This window comes from Terrapene carolina, unplaced genomic scaffold, assembly GCF_002925995.2.
Source record: "Terrapene carolina triunguis isolate 2854851 unplaced genomic scaffold, T_m_triunguis-2.0 Scaffold62, whole genome shotgun sequence".
Classification (NCBI taxonomy): domain Eukaryota; kingdom Metazoa; phylum Chordata; order Testudines; family Emydidae; genus Terrapene; species Terrapene triunguis.
In genome coordinates, this window is record NW_020664413.1 from 29,946,607 (window position 1) to 29,969,306 (window position 22,700).

Here is a 22,700-nt window from a genome sequence, read left to right on the forward strand (position 1 = left end):
ACACCACAGTACAAATAAGCAATGGCCATGTTAACACCACCCTATACTGAAAACCCACCGACCGCTATGCCTACCTTCATGCCTCCAGCTTCCACCCCGGACACACCACACGATCCATCGTCTACAGCCAAGCACTGAGGTACAACCGCATCTGCTCCAACCCCTCAGACAGAGACCAACACCTACAAGATCTTCACCAAGCATTCTCTAAACTACGATACCCACACAAGGAAATAAAGGAACAAATCAACAGAGCCAGACGTGTACCCAGAAGCCTCCTGCTACAAGACAGGCCCAAAAAAGAAACCAACAGAACTCCACTGGCCATCACCTACAGCCCTCAGCTTAAACCTCTCCAACGCATCATCAGTGATCTACAACCCATCCTGGACAATGATCCCTCACTTTCACAGACCTTGGGAGGAAGGCCAGTCCTCGCCCACAGACAACCCGCCAACCTTAAGCATATTCTCACCAGCAACCACGCACCGCACCATAACAACTCTAACTCAGGAACCAACCCATGCAACAAACCTCGATGCCAACTCTGCCCACATATCTACACCAGCAGCACTATCACAGGACCTAACCAGATCAGCTACAACATCACCGGCTCATTCACCTGCACGTCCACCAATGTTATATATGCCATCATGTGCCAGCAATGCCCCTCTGCTATGTACATTGGCCAAACTGGACAGTCACTACGCAAGAGGATAAATGGACACAAGTCAGATATCAGGAATGGCAATATACAAAAACCTGTAGGAGAACACTTTAACCTCCCTGGCCACACAATAGCAGATGTTAAGGTAGCCATCTTACAGCAAAAAAACTTCAGGACCAGACTCCAAAGAGAAACTGCTGAGCTCCAGTTCATTTGCAAATTTGACACCATCAGATCAGGATTAAACAAAGACTGTGAATGGCTATCCAACTACAGAAGCAGTTTCTCCTCCCTTGGTGTTCACACCTCTACTGCTAGCAGAGCACCTCACCCTCCCTGATTGAACTAACCTCGTTATCTCCACACTGATTTATACCTGCCTCTGGAGATTTCCATTACTTGCATCTGAAGAAGTGAGGTTCTTACCCACGAAAGCTTATGCTCCCAATACTTCTGTTAGTCTTAAAGGTGCCACAGGACCCTCTTTTGAACAGGGGCTTTCTAGGTGTTTGAACTAAGAAGGAGCCATGCCTTGAAATGGAGAACCCCCAAGTTGGGATGCAGGTTACATCCTCTGTCCTGGGAGAGAAGGTTCGGAGTGACTGGGAGAGAGATCGGCAGGCACATTGTGAGCTGTGACAGGTAAGGGTACCAGGTCTGTCTCAGTCAAGTAGGAGCGATCAGAATGACATGTGCACCATCTCTTTTTATTTTCAGCAGGACCTTCAATAGCAGGGGAAAAGGAGGAAAGGTGTAAAGGAAGTCCCCGTCCCAGGGGAGGAGGACAGCATCGCCCAAGGTGTGTTTTCCTATTCCCGCTCTGGAGCAGTAGCATGGACATTTCTTATTCAGGTAAGTGGCGAACAAGTCTGTGGTCAGCGTCCCCCATCGCCTGAATAGATTGTGAAGTACTACTAGGTCTAGCTCCCACTCGTGGTCATGTGGGAATTTATGACAGGCTGTCAATTATGGAATGCTGTGTGCCTGAAAGGTAGGCTGCTGACAGTGTGACATCATGGGAGATAAACCATTTCATAGTCTCATCACTTCCATACAAAGGGAGGATGACTTGGCTCCCCCTTGTCGATTTATGTAGTATATGCAGGCTATGTTGTCTGTTAGAACTCCTGTGTGATATCCTTTGATCAATGGCAGGAAGTGGGTGCAGGCATTCCTAACCTCTCTGACCTCAAGGAGATTGATATTAAGGGAGATCTCCGTGGGTGACCACTTGCCTTATGTGGCGAGGTAATTTAGATGTGCACCCCATCCTATGAGCCATACATCAGTCGAGGGAAGAACTGAAGGGTGAGGTTGCGAGAGGGGAATCCCTCTGCAAACGTTAGCTGGGTCTTTCCACCAGTCTAAGGAGTTTTTGATCCTGGAAAGTAGTGACGGGTTTCTCTAACCTGTCCCTGTTTGGTCTGTAAACTGAGCTGAACCCCATCTGAAGGCATCACATGTGAAGCCTGGCATGTGGTATTACCGCTGTGCTCGCTGCCATATGCTCCAAGAGTTGGAGGTAGTGTCTGATATTTGTGGGCTTCTTTGTACGTCTCTATGAGTGTGACCAAGGAGTGAAATCTGTGTTGAGGTAGCAGAGCTCTGGCCTGTAGCGAGTCAGGGTCTGTGCCTATGAATTCCAGGCACAGTACTGGAATGAGGGTTGACTTCTTGGCATTGATCCGTAGACCCAATTCTGTAAACAGGCATACTGTAGTTTTGGTGACAGTCTCTAGGAGAGATGGGGCTCTGAGGAGACAAACGTCCAGATAAGGGTAAATCATGATCCCTTGGGAGTGCAAGTGCATGACTACTACTGAGAGAACCTTGAAAAATACTCTCAGGGCTGATGATAGTCCAAAGAGAAGTACTGTATGCTGGTAAGTGGTTTTGTCCTAGAGTGAATTTGAGAAATCGTCTGAGAGATATGAAAGTAGGTGTCCAGAAGATCGATGGTGGAAAACCAGTCTCCCTGTTCCGACGCTGGAATGACTGTTTCTAGAGTGACATCTTGAATTTTTGAGCTTTGACAAACTTGTTGAGAGCTCTGAGGTCTAGTATGGGTCTCCAGCCTCCCTTCCTCTTGGGTATTAGGAAATACCGAGAGTAGAACCCTTTGCCTCATAGATGTTGAGGTACCAGTTCTATGGCTCCTAACTGGAGGAGGCGATTAATCTTTTGTAGTAGTAAACTCTCATGAGAAAGGTCCCCGAAGAAGGATGGGGAAGGGTGCTGTGGAGGGGGTAGGGAGGTAAAATGGATGGAGTACCAGTGGGAATGATCTCTAAGACCCATTGGTCCAATGTTATGTGTTCCCAGGCACTGCGAAATGATGCTAATTGGTGGCCCAATGGGTGTAAAAGCATTGGTCGGCTATAGTAGTTGGGGGGCATGGTCTATCGACACCACATCTAGCCTGTCAAAATTGGTGTTTGGATGTAGACAGCTGGGACAAGGAAGATTGTGACCCAAAGGGTTTATGCCTAGAAAATTAACTTTTCTTTCTCTGAGGTTTGTACGGGCATTGAACTGGATATTGGGATGTGCGTACTCTATACAGGGCACCGCCTCCATGTTCCTCCATGATGTCTTTTGAAGGTGCCGAAGCTGCAGATGTTGCGGCCGAGGGGATGTGCCTCGAGGATTCTCGGATGAGGCTTGAAGCTTGAGAAGCATGCTGGTGATATGCTGCCCACAGGTCCTAATATGGCCACTAGGGTGGAGGTGGCATAAAGCCCAATGGTGGTGCCCATGGATGGCCATTCCAAGATGGTGATGGTGGGGCCATCTGAGGGTTTACTCTAGAGCCCTGCTGATGTTGGGCACCATACAGAGCCTGAGAGGAGTACTGTGATGCCTCCTCCTCTGGCTCACTGTCTGACCCTTCACTAAAGAGCGGGGAGCGTGGCATGGTAACGGGGATAATTTGCAGGCTGGGCGGAGGCTCGGTGTGGAGGTCCCGATACTAAGAAGTAGGGACTCCGGTATGTCCGATACGTGGAGGTCTCTGGAGTGGTGGAATTCCACCGGTACCAACGGCGGTACTGGGGGAGACGGGGATCTTGCCCATACTAGTCACTCCGGTGCCAGATGCGGTGTGGATGATGGTACTGATACGTACTCGTGTACCGGGAGTACCTAGTCCTGTCTCTCAGTGCCAATGACTCAGTGCCTGTACCCATTAGGTCCATGGGCATGTCAATGGTACCAGCTGCTGTCGTTTCTGTGAGCCGTGGGTACCAGACTGGGAAGGTCTCGGTGCTGACCATACCGAAGATACCGAGCGTGATGGGGATTGGTTACAGCTGTCTCGGGGCTCACTATGGGGGCTTCCTGCCTTCTTCTTTGATGACATATGGGAAGGGTCAGCAGCTTGCTTCTTCGACCCACTGCCTTTAGATGTAGAGGGTTGTGTGAAGACTCATGTCTGCAAGATGACTTGTGGTGCGGATCCTGAGAGGATCCGAGAGCCACCTCCATGAAGATAATCTTCTGTCGGAGCTCTCTGTCCTTATGTGAAAATGGCCTGAGCTGCTGGCAGAGACCACACGTCTGCTGGATGTGGCCTTCCCCAAGGCAGGGAATCCACTAGGAATGCTTGTCTGCAAGGAGGCAATGCCTCCTTGCAAGTAAGGCACTTCTTGAAACCCAGTGAACCAGGCATACGGGAAAGGTCCCCAAGAAGGAAAAAAAGCGCGTAGGTGGGGTGTTAAAATATTTTTAATTTTAAATTTTTTAAAATTTTAAGAGAATAATGGGGTCTAGAAAAAACTACAATTATACTAAGAGACAGACTAAATATAGAAATGAAAATAGAAAGTAATGTTCCTAATTGAACTGCAAATAGCTCCATCTCTAACCGGGGCAGTTGAGAAGGAACTGAGGGGGGTTAGCCTGTGCATGCTGACTAACTTCATTGCGCAGCATGAGGAGAGACAGTGCATGTGCGGGCATAGTGGATGCTGATACTGAACTTCTCTTATCAGCAGCTCAGGGATGTAAACACAACTACAGTGGGGCACCCATAGTGACAACTTGAAGAAGAATGTTGCATTTCCATTGCACTGGTACCCCAAGCAATAAGGAAAGTGCCCAAGTGTCTCTGCACCTCTATATTTGTATATCCTGTGGATCTGACCTCGCTAGCAGGGGACAATCCTGCACCAGAAAAGTCAGTGACAAAGCTCCAATTAACTTTCAGTGGCACAGGCCCAGACCTCCACAAATCACTAGCCCCCTTCCAGATCAAGTAGCTACTAGTAGGCCACTTGCAGATATTCTAGCTTGTAACATGGATATGCTGAAGATTTTGTTCCTCAGCCTTATGCCACTGGAGCATATTTTCCCTATGAGCTAGACTGTACTCCCACTTTATGATTTGGTCCACTATTTGAAATTTAGTCCTAGATCCTTATCACATGGAGAGTATTGATGCATTGCGACAGTGAGTGACCCCACAAACAAAGGAGAATTTTACCATTCAAAAGGGGATTTTTTGGGGGGATAACAATGTACTACTGAAAAAAGTATATTCTGCCATTTTCTCAGTCCATAATCTGATTTAAGCCTTCTTGATATTATGTACAACATTTGATTGCATGAGGAGTTGTTTGAAAAGGAGATGCATACATTGCATTAACCTTTTTTAAGCACATTTGTATATACATCTTAGTGGCTCATAGTATGGAATAGCACAATGACAACTGACACTCAGATACCACAGCAATGGGCAAATATAAAATAACTAGGTAGAGAGAAAACTGATTTCAGAGTCAATAAGGCTTACTGAATTATTTGGATATATTTGTAAAAACCTACTTTTATACCACTTTTAAAAGACGTATTTTATGCTATACTGCTGTTCTCATTTTTGGTTCTGGTTTGGATATATGAGATGCTGAGGTCAACTCTGCTGAGCTGTCTAACCATCACCTCATCTACTTCAAAGCACTGTTTTCAATATTAAACCAATTTTTTTAAAAAAGAAACAAGGAATCAGGCAAAAATGAAACTAAATCCATAACATGACTCGTTGTGCCGAGGTACAGAAAAATCTTGCATAAATACAGTGTATAATCCTCAATCCATGGGCCAAGTAGGTAATCCTCATTCAAGTAAATCTTCCACTGGTTTTAACTGGAGTTTTCTCTAAGTAAGGAGTCCACAGTCGGGCACCATCCGTGCTTCAAGTCTTAGGTGTGAGAATCGGTTTAAATTGAAGATTTATGGATTGCCTATACACAGAAGTTGCACCAGTTTCACTTAAATAGCTTTAAAAAACAATTTAGTTAAACTAGTGCACACTCTGTGTGGACACTCATATTGGTTAAAATCTGGATTGTATCTATTTATCACCTTGCACATTGAAATTATAGTTGCAAGCTAAACCAATATAAACCAGGGTTTAAACCAACATTATAATCTCAACACCCAAAAGCTGCAATAGTTTAATTATGGGCATGTCTAAACTACAGCTGCAGCGCCATAGCTGTGCCACTGTAGCACCATAGTGTAGATGTTTCCTACATCGATGGAAGGGGATTTTCCATCAATGTAGTGAATCCATCTCTTGGAGAGGTGGTAGCTAGGCTAATAGAAGAATTCTTCTATCAACTTAGCTGCATCTACATTGTGGGTTAGGTTGACTTAACTACAGCATTTTGGACGTGAAAATTTTCACACCCTGAGCAACATAGCTAAGTTGATCTAATTTTTAAGTGCAGACCAGGCCTAAAGCAGTTTAAAAATCACACCTTTAGCTAAACTGGTACAACTTAGTGTGTAGACCAGGCCTTAAGGGCTGTCATTCGCCACTGCCTTGTACTCTGATATTTACACCAGCCTAAAATGGGCACAAGATGTTACCTACTTAGAATTCTACACTCATGTTGTTGGGTGCATTTTACAACTACTTTGCACTAGTGTAAATGACTACAAGGCAGTGGAAAATCTGGTACATAATATTACTTTAGCATTTTGTGGATGAAAATTAGTTTGTCAACACATATAAGAATATAATTTAAGAGCCTGATACTGTAAATTAGTGTGCTTTCCTGTCATCTGTGATCACCTATACATAACTGTATTTTCTTAATATTTTATTGAGCTTCACAAATACCTACAGTATAGTAGAAGCAAAACATTTTACTTCTGAATTTGTGTTGGTTGCAGTGATGACTCCATGACATCCTTGGGAATTTCAGGCTATATTTCCATCATCATCTATTGGGTGGCAAGTGTAGTAGCATTAACAGGCAGAACCAAATTTTCGGTTTCTTTGGTATTCTTTGCATTGCCTATCCTGGCCCAGTGACTCTACCTCTACCTCGATATAACGCTGTCCTCAGGGAGCCAAAAAATCTTACCGCGTTATAGGTGAAACCGCGTTATATTGAACTTGCTTTGATTCACCGGAGTGCGCAGCCCCGCCCCCCGGAGCACTGCTTTACCGCGTTATATCCAAATTCGTGTTATATCGGGGTAGAGGTGTACTATAAAGTATTACCTATAGTAGTCATTGATTATTCAGAGGAATGGTTGAAAAGAAAGGCTTATAGTTGTAAATTTTAGTGTGTGTGTGTGTGTGTTTAAATCTGTCATAGGATCAAATTCAGCTAAATGTGGGAGAGTGCCTTGCATTGCCCTAGCAAACCCTCCATAGCCTGTTCTGAATGGAGCTAATGGACTCTGAAGTGAGTCCATCTCTTCTTCCTTGGCTGAAAGTTGCTTCAATGTTGGTTCTCAAGATTGCAGCGATGCAAACCGGAAAGAAATGACAGCTGAGATCTTTCCATGTGAATTGAAAAAGGGTCAGGGGAAGGGGTAAATAATTGTTCCCGTTATTTATATTAATTTTCTCTAACAAAAGATGCAGTTTTAATTTCAGGACTATGAAACAATTAACCACCATTTGTTGTAATGTTTCATGCTTCCCTCTAGTACGTAGCTTTGGAATGAATTATAACCAATGTACAGTAATACTTAAAGAGATGTCAACTTAAAAATCACATTCCTGTCTTGAAATTAAAAAAACAAACAAAACATACAAGTAACTCAAAAAACTACTACAACTGAAATAAATAAATCATTGATTTTTCAGTGGTTTTTTGGGGCATTTGAGAGCACTTTGTGAACAGTCAGTTTTACTGTTTTCTCTCTGAAGTTTGTTTCTCAGCTTCCCTTGATGTTTGAAAGGGTATTTCACATAGGAACAGGGAAGAGAGAAATATTTATAAAACATGAAATTGTGAAGAACCATAAAAATTAGCAGGGGAACTCCAGGGCACAAATAGCATCTGAAATTACTTTGAATTCCTTGTTTTTAAAATGACTAGATTTCAAGTTGATTGTGTCATTTTAATTTTTTTGCTGAACGTTCACAAATGTAATGTACAATATGTTTACTTACTGTCCACTGCTTAGCTTCTCTCTGATGGTAGAAAAGTCCATAGGTTTTTTAATAACCTTCTTATAACCAGGAACAAGTTTCAAGTTTACAGGAAGTAGAAAAGGCCATGCATCTTCATGAGTTTCCAATTCAGACAGGATCATGCTGAATAAAAAAAGGTTTTAAATCAATACCTTCAGCTGTTGGCTCATTTGCACAGGATGTTCACCGTTATGTACATTCACAATGTGTTGTCACTCTATTAACTTTACTAGGGATAGCATACTATTGTCATGTACAGTGCATAACGCACTCAATAAGTAACGTTTCTCGTTAATGCTCAGTTTGTCATTTATAGCTCTTTAAAGCTAGTTCTCCAGGAAGAAATTCAAATTATTTTTTCAAACAGAATATAATGTATCCATGTAAATTTTCCACAGGGTGATCTTTAACATAGCTCATTTACTTCTACACAAATCAAACAAGTGCTACTAATTTTCTAAAACAGTCTAAAGCCTTAATTATGCCACTTGCCAGTGAGAGACAACCAGCAAGGGAAAAAGGTGCACCACGGGAATGGTGGGGCCCTTTGTGGGGCAGAATGCTTCTTTGACATGTGCTGGGCATCTGGATTTCCTACACCTTTAGAAAGTTGTAGACAACACTTCTCTCCTCAGTCTCCCCCTGCCAGCTCTTTTTAGCACACAGGAGAAAAGGGGGTAGGATTTCATAGCCACACCCCACCTTGCTACGCTCTCATGAGAACACAAGTGTTGCAACAGGTAGCTTTAGCTGGGTACTCCTATTACACACTCTTGCAGTCCCCAGTGGCTGCAATCAAATTATTACTGCCTCCTGTGTGGGGCACCATAGGGAACAGGGCTCGGTGCTCTCTCTACTACAAGCACACTAACAGAGCAGCAGGCACTATTTGGCTTCAAACAAATGTTTATATTTCACTCTCACAAAAGACAGGCAGACAGTACCTGCATATAGCCAGGTCCTTGGATTCATCTCTTTTAGGTTTTTTCATAGGCGTGAAGCTTTCTTGTTTTAATTGGTTAGAAATATTTTCATCTATTTTTCTTTTTTTGGAGTCTGTTTTTCCTCTTTTTAAAGAGCTGCTTGTAGTTGCAGAGTCTTCATCCTCCGTATCTCCTGTTAAAGACAATTTCCTGCCTCTCTTTTGTTCATTACTTTTTTTCCCTTTGATTTGAAGTTTTTTTATTTTTAGGGTTTGACCACTTGCCTACAATAGAGAAAATCCAAGTATGTAACAAAACATAACCAGATTATACAGAAGTATGTATTATTTGTAAACAGAAAACCCATGAAGGTCTGACACACTAAACAGTATCAAAACACAATCGCTGCATTTAATATGACATACAAAGAACAGGTAGATCACTTAATTCTTCTTGATCTCTAAAGGTCATAGACTGTATAGATTCATAGGCCAATATTTTCAGAAGTGACTAGGAATTCTGGGTCCTCAATTTAGAACACTATAAAGGCACCTGATTTCCAGAAGATATTGAACCATGCTTTAATAACCAGGCCACTTTATGGCATCTTAAAGTTGAGGCAAACAAAAATCACTAGTCTCTTAGGAAAAATCTTGGCTATAGTCTTAATTCAAAAGTCCACTGGAATTCTTTAAAACTCTAGAAATTTCTGGACAGTCCCCCTCTCCCAGTCCTCTCAACCTCATAACATTCTCTCTAGATAGATAGATAGATAGAATTGAAGAAGCAGATTTAGTCGTGGGGGAAAGGTCGAACCACTATGAATTGTCACGGCGGTTGTAAACTCATGGTAAACAGCAACATATCAAGATGGCAAGGAAGGGGAGTATATTAGGATGGATCCTATTTTAACAGCTTCACTTTTGATACTGAAGAGGGATTAACCAGCACACAAATTAAATTTTACAGCTAAAACTAAATTGTGAGGAGCTGAAAATCCCAGTATGGACAGAATAAAAATATAAAAGGAGACAGAGAGATTAGAAACATGGGCTGAAAACAAATCCATGAGATTCAATTCGAGAAAATGAAAAATCTGGATACATTTGGATTACAATAATCTAAATACATATATCCTGTGGAAATGAGAAACCTGGAGAGCAATAATGCTGAAAAAGACATAAGGGTAATAATGGGCAACAAATTATAAATACATTTACAGTGTAATATTGCTGGTAAAAAAATACAATTTCAGACTACATATTCAAAAAGATTAAAAGGCTGGTGACGTAATGGTCTTCCTCTAAATGGCTTTGGTACAACCACACCTGGAATACTGCATTTGTTTCTGACCAATACTACTGGAAAGACATTGAAGATTGTAGAAGATTAAGATTTTTATTTAAAGGTCAGCAAACAAGGAATTCATTGCTTTATGCAGAAAGATTAGAAGAGTTAAATATGTATAGTGTAGCTAAGACAACTAAGGGAGAAAGAAGTCTACAAATACATGAATGGTAAACAATATGGAGGGAAGGAAAATACATACATTCATATATATATAAAGAATAATGGGATGAAACTAAGAAAGTGAACGTGATAGGCTAAAAAGCAGTGAAAGCTTCCTGACAGCAAGATATATGAGGCTTTGGAAAAATGTGCTAAAAGAGGTAGCAACCCTATCGCTGGACTTTTAAAACTAGACTGGACGAAACACTAGATTTTGTATTAACAGACACTATAAAAATATGTAAATATAGATAGGAACTAGAAGGGAAAGGACTGAATGATTGAATCGGTCTTTTCCATCTCTACCGTCAAATTCTAATAGCTCCTTTCTTGATTAAAGATTCTGAAAGCCCTAGTTTAGTCTTAATATCAGGATGCAGGAGGTCTAGAAAACAGACTAACAATTTAGTAGATTAATTACAGTGAAATTACACAACTAGACAAAGGGATTCATTCAGAGGACCATATGGTCATCATGCAAAGTGAAAGGGATGATAAACAGGATGTAAAAACCAGCCCATGTCTGAATAAGGGAGGCCAGATATGCAAAAGCCTAAAAAGAAGCCACAGCAGGCTGAGAAAACAAGAAGTGTCCGGCAAGCCTATAATGAAAGGGGAACATCAACAGATTTATAGATTGCATTCATGACGTTCCATTTAGCTGCCTAGGCAACAATAATGAACTCCAAAATGTCCCTTATTTGATAAAAGGAGGAGAGGGTCTCTAAGTGAAAAATCTCAACTAAACATTATACAGATATTTCCTGATGAGTCTGTAAACAGGATTTGGGTATTGACAGCACCAAAAAAAACCATTACATCTGGATTCACACACTAATCTTAACAGGGATTTCCTAAATCTAGAAGTCAAGCACCTAAAGCTGCTGAAGAGAGTACACTGAAGTTTTCCTAAACTCATCCAACCAACTATTCTCCAGCCCATATGTTATAAAGTTAAGATAATATAAATGAATAAAAAGAGACCCCGTCAAAATAAAAACTATGTATTAAAAATGGTTGTGTTACACACCTTAGATAATTTAAACAAGAATTTAAAAAATCATATTTAGATTTCATAATATTCGCTGTTTATTGACTTTCTATACTTCATTCATCTTCATTTAGTAAATTTTACTTCTTGTTTCTCAAGCACTAGCAAAATGCTGCTCTATTCTGGGGGCAAATACTAAGAAAATGTTTAAATATACCCCAAACCAATTTCACTGACACTCTAAAACACAATTTTCTAACATTTGGGTTAGGTTTTGTAAAATGCTATTTTATTTTTTCAATCCCCCACTTGTGGTCTAGTGTTCACATCTGATTGTATTATATTTATTACCAGGATACAAGCAATAATGATGCTGGAGGCCCTTTTAGATATCTGGGTTCTCTATTTAGTTATCTAAAAAACTATATGTTACACATTTTTTCAGAGTATGATTATGCAGAATTCATTACTTACTGTAAATAGGTATATCATTTCCCTATTTATGGCATGAATGTTTAACACATTGCGTAAGCATTTTGGTCCTGATGAAGCTGGAAGGGCTGAAATTTTTGCATCATTTGTGTAAGATGCAGAGAATATGAATGAATTATACGAGGAGAAAAAACTGGGGGCAGAATTCATTAGCTTTAAAAACAGAATACTGCAAAGGTTTATAAATGACTATGAATTTTCTATACTATTACCACACAGTGGTTTCTATTTTTTCTTGTTTGAAATATAGGAAAGTACTCTAGTATCATTCACACATACCTCTGTGTGGCAGTTGTTGCAAAATGCTGACTTAATGGTGACCCCATTGGAGGGTCCTTTAGATGACAAGTCAATTGAAGAGTCATGGGAATGGACCAAATGTCCTCACTCAAGGCCTGAACATGTGAAATGCTGTTTACCCTCAACTTGCAATTAAATTAATGGGAGCTGAGGGGGCTCAGCGCCTTCTTTGTCACTTGCCACCTCACAGGGTCAGGCCTTGAGTAAAGTTAATGGCAGTTTTGCCTGAGTAAGCCCTATTTGAACTTGGTCAAACTGATACCCCTTAAACACTTACTTTATCTGGAATTAATCTACAGAGGTATCAAGTCAATGTCAACATTTGCCATTAGTTGCCACACAGAAGTATTCTAGATAAAATTGTTTCCCTATGCTTACAATACAAAATAAATGTGGTATTACCATTACAAATGGTGACGTTAAGTTTGTAAATGTATTGCAGGCATGCATCTTTATAAAACTTGTTGGCTGAATATTAATAATAAAGCAGATGTTTTATAAAACAAAACACGCAATTAGCTGAAAGTTGCCCAGTTTCGGTTTTTGTTACATAAAGTTTATTTATGAAGTTTTCAGCAAATCTGTGTTGACCTTTAACTTAGATTGCCTGGATTGATTTACAGTTTAAGGTAGACATGATAAATTTGGTGGGTTTACCGAATTTTAGACCCAAATCCAGCAAATCTGGGAGTCTTTTCTGAGTTTCACCTTTAGTTTCTGGCTTCCTTTATACCCAAATGTTTCAGTAATTTGGGAAGGAGGAAGGAAACCTATGATAAAAGATACAGGATGCTTTATACAGCATAACACTGTCTAAAGCAAAGTACCACTTAAGGGACACTATTAAAAGGAAAAGACAGTTACCTTTTTGTAACTGGTGTTCTTCGAGATGTGTTGCTCATGTCTATTCCACAATAGGTGTGCGTGCTCGCCACGTGCACCGGTGCCAGAAGTTTTTCCCCTAGCAGTACCCATGGGGGGGGGGAGCGCCCCCTGGGACCCCTGGAGTGGCGCCTGCCTGGCGCGGTATAAGGGGAGCTGCGCGCTCCCCCGACCCTCAGTTCCTTCTTGCCAGACAACTCCGGCAGAGGGGAAGGAGGACGGGATGTGGAATAGACATGATCAACACATCTCAAAGAACACCAGTTACGAAAAGGTAACTGTCTTTTCTTCTTCAAGTGATTGCTCATGTGTATTCCACAATAGGTGATTCCAAGCTATACCTTCTGGAGGTGGGTAGGAGTTCACAAGTTCTCGGGACGGAGTACCGCCCTGCCGAACCCGGCATCATTCCTGGTTTGGGAGACTATCGCATAGTGCGATCCTGTAGATTGAAGACCACGTGGCGGCCCTACAAATGTCCACGAAGGCAGCCGAGGAGGCCTGCGCCCGAGTCGAGTGTGCTCTCACAATGGGCAACGGGGGGACATCCGCCAGCTCATAACAGGAGCAGATGCACCAAGTGATCCGGTTGGAAAGCCGCTGGGTGGAAATCGGCTGGCCTCTTGCGCGCTCAGCTGAGGCAATGAACAGTTGCAAGGACTTTCTCAACAGCTTGGTCCACTCGAGGTAGAAAGCCAGAGCCCGCCTCACATCGAGCGTGTGGAGGCGGCGCTCCCCCAAGTCGCGTGAGGCTTGGGGCAGAGGACTGGTAGAAAAATGTCCTGACCCATGTGGTAGGCGGAAACCACCTCTGGGAGGAACACAGGGTGCGGGCAGAGCTGGACCTCGGCCTTATGAAAGACCGTATACAGAGGCTCAGAGGTCAGGTCCCTGAGCTCCAAGACCTGCCTGGCCGACGTGATAGCAACCAGGAAGGCCACCTTCCACGAGAGGTGAGACCAGGAACACGTGGCCAACGGTTCAAACGGGGGCCCCGTAACACGAGCCAGTACCAGATTCAGGTTCCATTGTGGGACCAGGGGCTTAGAATATGGATAAAGCCGGTCCAAACCCTTAAGGAACCGGCCGGTCCTAGCATGGGAGAACACAGTGTGTCCTTGCACCGGGGGATGGAAGGCCGATATGGCCACCAGGTGCACCCTGACTGATGAGGGTGCCAGGCCCTGGGCCCTCAGGCAGAGGAGGTAATCAAGGATAAGCTGGATTGGGGCGGCCGTTGGGGACACCCCTTGGTCTGCCGCCCACCTAGAAAACTGAGACCACTTCGCCATGTAGGAGCAGCGAGCGGAGGGTCGTCTACATTCGAGGAGGACATGCTGAACTTGTTCTGAGCATGTCCTTTCCTCGCCACCTAGCCACTGAGCAGCCACGCTGTGAGGTGAAGAGCTGCCAGGCTGGGGTGGAGAAGTTGGCCCTGGTCCTGAGAGAGCAGGTCCGGGCGGAGCGGCAACGGCCACAGCGGAGCCACCACCAGGCCCGAGAGGGTCCTGTACCAGTGCTGCCTGGGCCACCCCGGGGCAATGAGGAGGACCTTGGCTTTGTCTGTCTTTTATTTTCTCCAGAACCCTGCCGATCAGAGGGAACAGGGGAAAGACGTAGAGAAGCTGGCCTGACCAGGATAGGATAAAGGCATCGGAGATAGCGCTCTTCTCTAGGCCTCCCCTGGAGCAGAGCCGTCGGTTCTGCTGGGTCGCGAATAGGTCCACCTGGGGAATTCCCCACCTTCGGAAGAGCTCGTGGGCCACTTCCAGGTGTAGAGACCACTCATGCGGAGAGGAAAAGTCTCTGCTCAAGCGATCCGCCCTCACATTCCGGGCATCCGACAGGTGAAAGGCTTTTAGGTGGATGTCATGGGCTATACAGAAGTCCCACAGACGGAGGGCTTCGTGGCAGAGGGCAGAGGATAGGGCCCCGGCTTGCCTGTTGATATAGAACATTGAGGCCGTGTTGTCCGTGAGGACTCTGACTACCTTGCCCTTCAGGTGCGAGCGGAAGGCCATACAAGCCAGTCGCACCACCCTGAGTTCCTTGATGTTTATATGAAGGGTCAGGTCTTGCAGAGACCACAGGCCTTGAGTCTGAAAATTCCCCACACTGGCCCCCCAGCCCAGGTCTGATGCATTGGACACCAACTCCAACAATGGGGCCCGGTCCCTGAACGGGACCCCTTGGACCATGTTGCTTGGGGCGGACCACCACCGCAGGGAGCTGATTACCGAGTTTGGCACGGTGAGGACCTTGTCCATTCTGTCTGTGGCCTGGGAGAACTTTGAGGCCAGCCAGAGCTGGAGGGGTCTCATCCTGAGTCTTGTGTGGCGGACCACATATGTGCACGCCGACATGTGACCTAGCAGCTACAGGCAAGCCCTGACTGTCATCACTGGGAACCTTGCGACCGAGTCAATGAGCCCTTTCAGGGTCTCGAACCTGTCTGGGGGGAGAGAGGCCCTGGCCGACGTTGCGTCCAGGAGCGCCCCGATAAATGATATGCATTGGACCGGGATTAACTTGGACTTGGTGTTGCTTACCATCAGGCCCAGGACAGTGCATGGGGATAGGAAGAGTGCCACATGATCCCTCACCTGCAATCGGGAGGTCCTCTTGACCAGGCCAGTCGTCCAGATAGGGGAATATCTGGACCCCCCGGGGCCTAAGGTAGGCCGCTACCACCGACATGCACTTTGTAAAGACCCTGGCGGCAGTGGACAGACCAAACGGGAGGACCGTGAATTGGTAGTGATTCTGTCCCACCACGAAACGGAGGAAGTGTCTCTGCCCTTCGAATATGTGGATGTGAAAGTACGCGTCCTGTAGATCGAGGGCAGCGTACCAGTCCCCGGGATCCAGGGAGGGGATGATGGAGGCCAGGGAAACCATGCGGAACTCGAATTTCACCATGTACTGGTTCAGGCCTCGCAGTCCATGATGGGCCTGAGCCCCCCTTTGGCCTTCGGGATAAGGAAATACCGGGAGTAATACTCCTTGCCCAGGAACTCCTTGGGCACTGCCTCTATCGCTCCTAGTTCCAGGAGCTGCCCGATCTCCTGCTCAAGCAGAGCCTCGTGTGATGAGTCCCCCGAGAGAGACGGGGGCGGGGGTAGGTTGGGCGGGGAGGAGGTAAACTCAAGGCTGTAACTTCGGGAGATGGTGTTGAGGACCCACCAGTCCGAGGTGAGCCGCGACCATTCTGTGAGGAAAGCACACAACCGATTGGAAAAAGGGAGCTTTATTGGGGGTGGATCCCTGCTGAGAACTGGTGGGGTACCCCCGAGCGTCCCATCAAAAATGCCTTTTACCCGCCTGCTTGCCCTTAGAGGACCCAGGCTGGGGGGCAGGCCGAGACTGCCTTTGCTTTGTTTTCTGTAGTTCCACTGCTTCTTATGGGCGGCCTTGTCCTTCAGGAGGGCGGCCTGGGCGGAAGCCTGCTGCGGCTTGAACTTGGGTTTTGCTGGAGCAGGGACACAGAGGCCCAAGGTCTGGAGGGTCGCGCGGGAGTCTTTCATGCTGTGCAGCCTTGTGTCTGTTTCCTCAGCAAACAGAGCCTTCCTGTCGAAAGGGAGATCCTGCACTGACGACTGCGCTTCGCTGGATAGCCCAGAGAGCAGGAGCCATGACGCCCGTCTCATGGACACCGCCGCGGCCATGGACCATGCGGCCGTGTCCGCTGCATCCGAAGCGGCCTGCAGGGACGCCCTAGCAGGCGCTGTCTCTTCCTCCACAAGCGCCTTAAACTCCTTTTTATCATGCTCCTGGAGGGAGTCCTTGAACTTGGGGAGGGATCCCCAGAGATTAAACTCGTAGCGACCCAGGAGAGCCTGATGGTTTGCTACTCTTGGCTGGAAGCTTGACGACGAATAAACTTTTCTCCTGAAAGCATCCAGCCTCCGAGAGTCTTTGTTCTTAGGGGTCAGGGTTGGCTGCCCCTGCCACTCCCTGTGGTAGACCGACTCGACCACCAAGGAGTTGGGTGCCGGGTGGGTATACAAATACTCATGTCCCTTAGTGGGTACAAAGTACTTGCATTCCGCCTTCTTAGAGATGGGAGCCAACGAGGCTGGTGTTTGCCACAGGGCATTTGAAATTCTTGCCACCCCTTCATGGAGCGGCAAGGCCACCCTGCCCGGTGCCGTGGGGGACAGCACATTGAACAGGGAGTCCGAGGGCTACTCCATCTCCTCTGCCTGGAGGTGAAGGCTCGCTGCCACCCTTTTTAAGAGGTCTTGGTGGGCCTGGTAGTCCTCCTGCAGGACGGAGAGGGGCGGGGCTGCAATCAGCTCCTCCGGACGGGATAAGGAGGCCGGTGCGGTGCTTTGGGTGTTGGCTGGCACCGGAGGATCCACCACCTGGTCGGACTCCGGGCACGGTGCTGAGGATATGGGTCCCACCAATCCTTTCTTGCGGTCTAGGGATGGAGGCCGACGGTGTTTCCGATGCCCCGGCCACCGAGTGAGTCCCCACCGGGGGCTGCGCTGGAGGCCACGGTGCCCACTGGTACCACTGGACCGGCCACGACGCTCGGTGCCACTGCACTTGCTGAGGCACCGGTGGGGCCGGCTGTTCGGGCTCGCTAGCCTGGCCTGTAGACAGGCAGCTGTGAGCGCAGGCTGGGCTGGCGTATGACCCGCTGCTGCCTCTGGACCGGGAGTAGCGGCAGTGCCGGTATCTGCATCGGCCACAGGATCGCGATCTCGAGGCGGAAGAATGGCACCGACGGTAGTAGCTGCTCCGCGAACGGCCTCGACGGGCAGATCCACGATGGCGAGACGTCGGCAATCAACGCCCGGGGCTACGGTGTCTTGGCGGAGACTTGGAGTGGGAGTCCGAGACGAGGTCCGTTGGCGACGTCCGCCACGGTCTCATCGATATTCGCTGTGCGAAGACAAGCGGTGCTGGGAGTCCCGGTCAGACGGCACCCATCTAGACAGTCTGGCCAGCGTCGAGGGCGATCCACATGGACTGAGCCCTGAACGGTCGCTGGGCGGTGTCGGGAACATTCCCTCGACCAAGACCGGTACCGGGCTAGCGGCGACTGCGGCGATCCCAGCGGCGGCTTGCCCCTGGAGCATGGGGCCGACATCGGCGGAGATCTGGGCACTGGCATGGACATGACGTCCCTGGCCACTTGGAGGGCTTCGGGCATAGATGGCATCCGGAGAGGCCTGCTCCGAAGAGGCCGGGCTACTCCACTCAACGTGAGTTGGAGGCCTAGGGCCAGGTGGGGATCAAGGGCTACACGACATGGGCCTAGCCTCTGTCCCAGCCTTCCCTCGGTGCCGTTGTGAAGAGGGAGTCTTTCCGGTCCTCTTGGTGTGCCCCGTGGAAGGGGAGCGGTGCCGACTGGTCGATGGTACCGGAGGGTCTCCGCGTACCGATGGCGCGGTGCCAGGTACTGGTTCGGAGCAGCGTGCCGGGGTTGGGGCCAGCGCCGACTCCATCAGGATGGCCCAGAGCCTAATGTCCCTTTCTTTTTTGGTCCGGGGCTTGAACGACTTGCAGATCTTGCACCTTTCGCTGATATGGGTTTCTCCCAAGCAGCACAGACAGTCCACTTGCGGGTCACTCCTTGGCACAGAATGCCTACAAGAGCTGCACGACTTAAATCCCGGGGTGCGGGGCATGCCCAGGCCCGGGCTCACTAACTAACTAAACTAACTGACTGACTACAGGTACTAATGAATGAACAAACAGTTCTGGGGATAAGCTGCAGCAAAGCTGGAGCTGAGCAGTTCCGATGCACCTTCACTGGTGGCAAGAAGGAACTGAGGGTGGGGGGAGCATGCAGCTCCCCTTATACCGCGCCAGGCAGGCGCCACTCTAGGGGTCGCGGGGGGCGTTCCCCCCCCTACAGGTACTGCTAGGGGAAAAACTTCAGGCACCGGTGCACGAGCACGCACACCTATTGTGGAATACACATGAGCAATCACTCGAAGAAGTAGTGGTGGATTCTCCATCTCTTTACCTCTTCAGTTCAAGACTGCATGCCTTTCTGGAAGAAATGCTTTAGTCAAACAAATTTTTGGGCTGAATTCTGGGGGGAAGAGTGACATTTAATAGGCTGTGATATACAGGAGGTCAAACTAGCTGATCTAATGGTCCCTTCTGGTCTTATGCGCTATGAAACTATTAAATTAAAAGAAACTTAGTTTTAAAAAATGAGTTAAAAGTATCTTCAGGTACTACAATTGTCCTGGAATTCCCCCCTTTTCCTGTATTGCCAATTTTTGTGGTTTTACGTTTCCATTTTCCTTTTTTCAAAAAGATAGGGTTTCTCTCCCTTATTGCTTTGTGAAACACCCATGGAAACTAAAACGCAAACTGATTGAATATAGCGAGAGAAAGAGCCAACTGATTGTTAATAAAGTGTTATGAAATACACATACAGAGAAACATTACAGCAACCTTAGGTGTTACTTGTAACAACAGCAGGTAAAAGATTTGTCTGAGAAAAGTATAATCTTTGATTAACACTGTATGGGAATGATGGAAGTGACACACTAACAACATAAAACTACTAAATTTATTTTCATACTGCATATCTGAATGAAACATTTGTCTGTCAACAGTTATATCAACTTTGTTTTAAAGGTGAATGAAAAAACTTATTTTAAAATAGAGAAAAAGATGCTTAGGATATCAAATTTGTAGCAGCCTATGTTTAAATGCAAAATTACTGAGAAGTACAATTAAAAACAAAGTAGCTGAAAGTCATATCCTTTGCCAACACCTGTATTAAGACTCTATTCTTCTCTTGCAACACTTGATGGCATCCTTAACAGTTACCCAAGCCAGTATAAGGCATGCAGATTACTGCTCTACTTTAGATGTTTGTCAAGTTGTCAGCAATTGCTGGAGAAGCACAGAACTCTGAACTCAGGTACTGGAGTGTCAAAAACATTTCAATTCATCTTTAAGGTTAATATTACCTTTGCTATGCAGGCAGGACAAAACCAGTCACCCTCTGGTATAGTAGTGATCTTGGGTCTATGGCAGTATGTATGACAGCCTTTGTCACAGCCATCACAAAGAAGCAGAAGTTCCTCATTATCTCCCTTTCGACATATCTGGCAGTACTACAATACATGAAAAATCGCTTTAATTCAACAAGCCTCCCTTAAAAAATGTTCCTGAAATGTAGTAATATATGCCATATATTCAGCACTGGAAGATATTTTCCATATTATCTTGCATACGTACAGTAGCCACAGCTATATATGTGTATACATCTATGTATTTCTATAATTCTCTCTCTCATGTATATGGACAACTACGTTACAGGTTGTGGTTGTACTGGGATATCTGCATGGCTCGTGTACAGTGTGAGGAATTAAGCCAAAGTGTGAAATGCTTACACACTTGAAAAACACATCTACATTTAACACTGATGTCAAAGCATACAAAGCAATGAATACCTTTTACATTTGATTAAATGCTGAAGTGAAGCAGAGGTATTGGATAACCACAAAAACCACTGATAGCACATATGCTATCTCAGGGACTCTCTCTCCGCTTATGCCCTGTGGCGGAAGTCACAATCAATTAGAATGCTCTTGTTGTCTGTCCCCAGGATTGAAATCTTAGGGCTAGAAAGCAGGGCATCCTTAGATCCCTCTGTTCTGGAATTTACTCTCTTATAATCTGCCAATGCCAAGACTGGCAGCCTTTAAGATGCAGCAAGACACATCTATTTAGTCTCACTTTGGGTTTTTCATCTGGTTCAATAGCTGGTAGGGCATTCACTGTCTGCAGATAGGGCACAGCACTGATGGGAACTGATCTTCTGTGTGACTAGGCATTGGCTAATAATTGTCCATTTTTCATTGTGTAGGAAATTTAATCAATTTTAATTTTGCATAAAAACAAGTTCACATGTAACAAAAGACATGACCAAAACTATTAAATAAAATGCCATCATGAACATTATTACTATTATGCAAAAAGGAAGAGTGATGCAAAATCATAATGAAAATCATATTTTCTTCCTCTGCAAATGCTGTATGTTACCCTCTTCTGACTTTAGGTTGGCCTTATATTGGGCATATGGCTAGGCGTATGTAAGTAGAGCTTTATTTAAGAAGTGAATAAATTTAAAAGTAGGTCAATAATATGACAATTATTTGATGGAGTGAGCTGGGTAGAAAAAGAATGGGACACCGCATCCCTCAGGTTTGTAGTGCAAAACAGTCTGAAATGTTTCTTTTGCATATGTTAATTGCAAGATCTAGTATGTTATATGGTATATAAAGTAATTACATTTTAAAATTAGTACAATATTTTAGGAAAATAATCAGAAAGGGCCTGATCCAAATCCCATGGAAATCAATGGGAAAAATGTAATAGGCTTCGGATGAGCTCCTATTTTAACTTAATACTATCAGTAAAATAATTCCAATTCATTATTAATTTCCCCACAGACTCCAGGAAATCATGATGCTTTATATCTCTGGAGTTGTTTCTCATTACAACTTTTTTTTGTTTTGTTAAAGTCTTAGTAAGTTTCAAAAAGGCACACTAGCAACAACTGGATACAGAATTTACACTAAAGGTACAGCATTAAGATAGAATAATGGCATGTTTTACTGGTTGGTTAGTACAAGTCTAAGATGCATGTAGCTTTGTGCCTTCAGCTACACATGGTGTGGATAAATGGAAAAATAAAACACAACTAGACATTTGACTTACATTTTAAAAATAGAAAATTTAGTATTTTTATTTTCTGTGGGAGGTACATTTCTTCTCTGAGTCTCCTGATGGGGAGTAGGTCTTTAAAGTGAGTGCAAGTGCCCTGCCAAGGTGACGGGAGGGACAACAGTCCATGGTCCTTGTACAGACCAGACCATGTAAATGACTCCTCGCTTTCTCAACTGGACCCAACCAGACATGTCCACACCAATACAAAGTAACCTGCAATTAAGGGATTCTGATTTCATGGACAGTCATATTTGAACTCTTTCTAGACTGCTATAAAATTGAAGGTCATACTGTAGAGTGGTCAACCTGAAGAACTTGCCTATTTTGTATTGGCTAGATAGATACAATACCTCAGTATTTCCTATACGGCAGGGATGGCCAAACTGTGGCTTGTGAGTGGTATGTTAAAGTGTGGCTTCCGGAGCCCCCCACACTCCTCCCCCATTCTCCACCACCCAGACTTGGGGTGGAGGGAGTTCAGGACCTCTGCCTTGCAGCAAGGTGTTAAAATAGGGGCTTCTACCCAGCAGGGAGGTGGGTCTCAGGGCTTCAGCCCCGTGGAGCACGCCTGCTGGGGTTTGGGGCTTCAGAGGGGTGGGGCTGAAGTCCCAAGCCCTGGCAGGTGCCTCCCATGGGGCAGAAGCCCCGAGCCCCAGCAGGCACGCCTGGGCTCTTGAACTTCTGAAGATTGTTGTATGTTGCTCGGAAGGTCTAACGCTGCTATGGGGAATACTTGGGAAATAATGCAAATAATGAAGTAAGTATTTAGCTAAGCCAATACTGGCAAGTTCTTAA

General features: G+C 45.5%; 1 protein-coding gene across 11 annotated transcripts in view; it reads right to left on the minus strand.

Moving 5' to 3' along the window:
• Positions 1-22,700, minus strand: part of BAZ2B (bromodomain adjacent to zinc finger domain 2B) — a 279,323-nt gene that overhangs the window by 4,413 nt on the left and 252,210 nt on the right. For all 11 annotated transcript variants that reach the window (XM_029910477.1, XM_024219234.2, XM_024219214.2 and 8 more), the window contains 3 exons: positions 20,141-20,287; positions 9,044-9,306; positions 8,079-8,222 (listed from right to left, as the gene is read on the minus strand). In XM_029910477.1, coding sequence (XP_029766337.1) covers positions 8,079-8,222; positions 9,044-9,306; positions 20,141-20,287 — 554 coding nt within the window. The remainder of the gene's footprint in view (positions 1-8,078; positions 8,223-9,043; positions 9,307-20,140; positions 20,288-22,700) is intronic.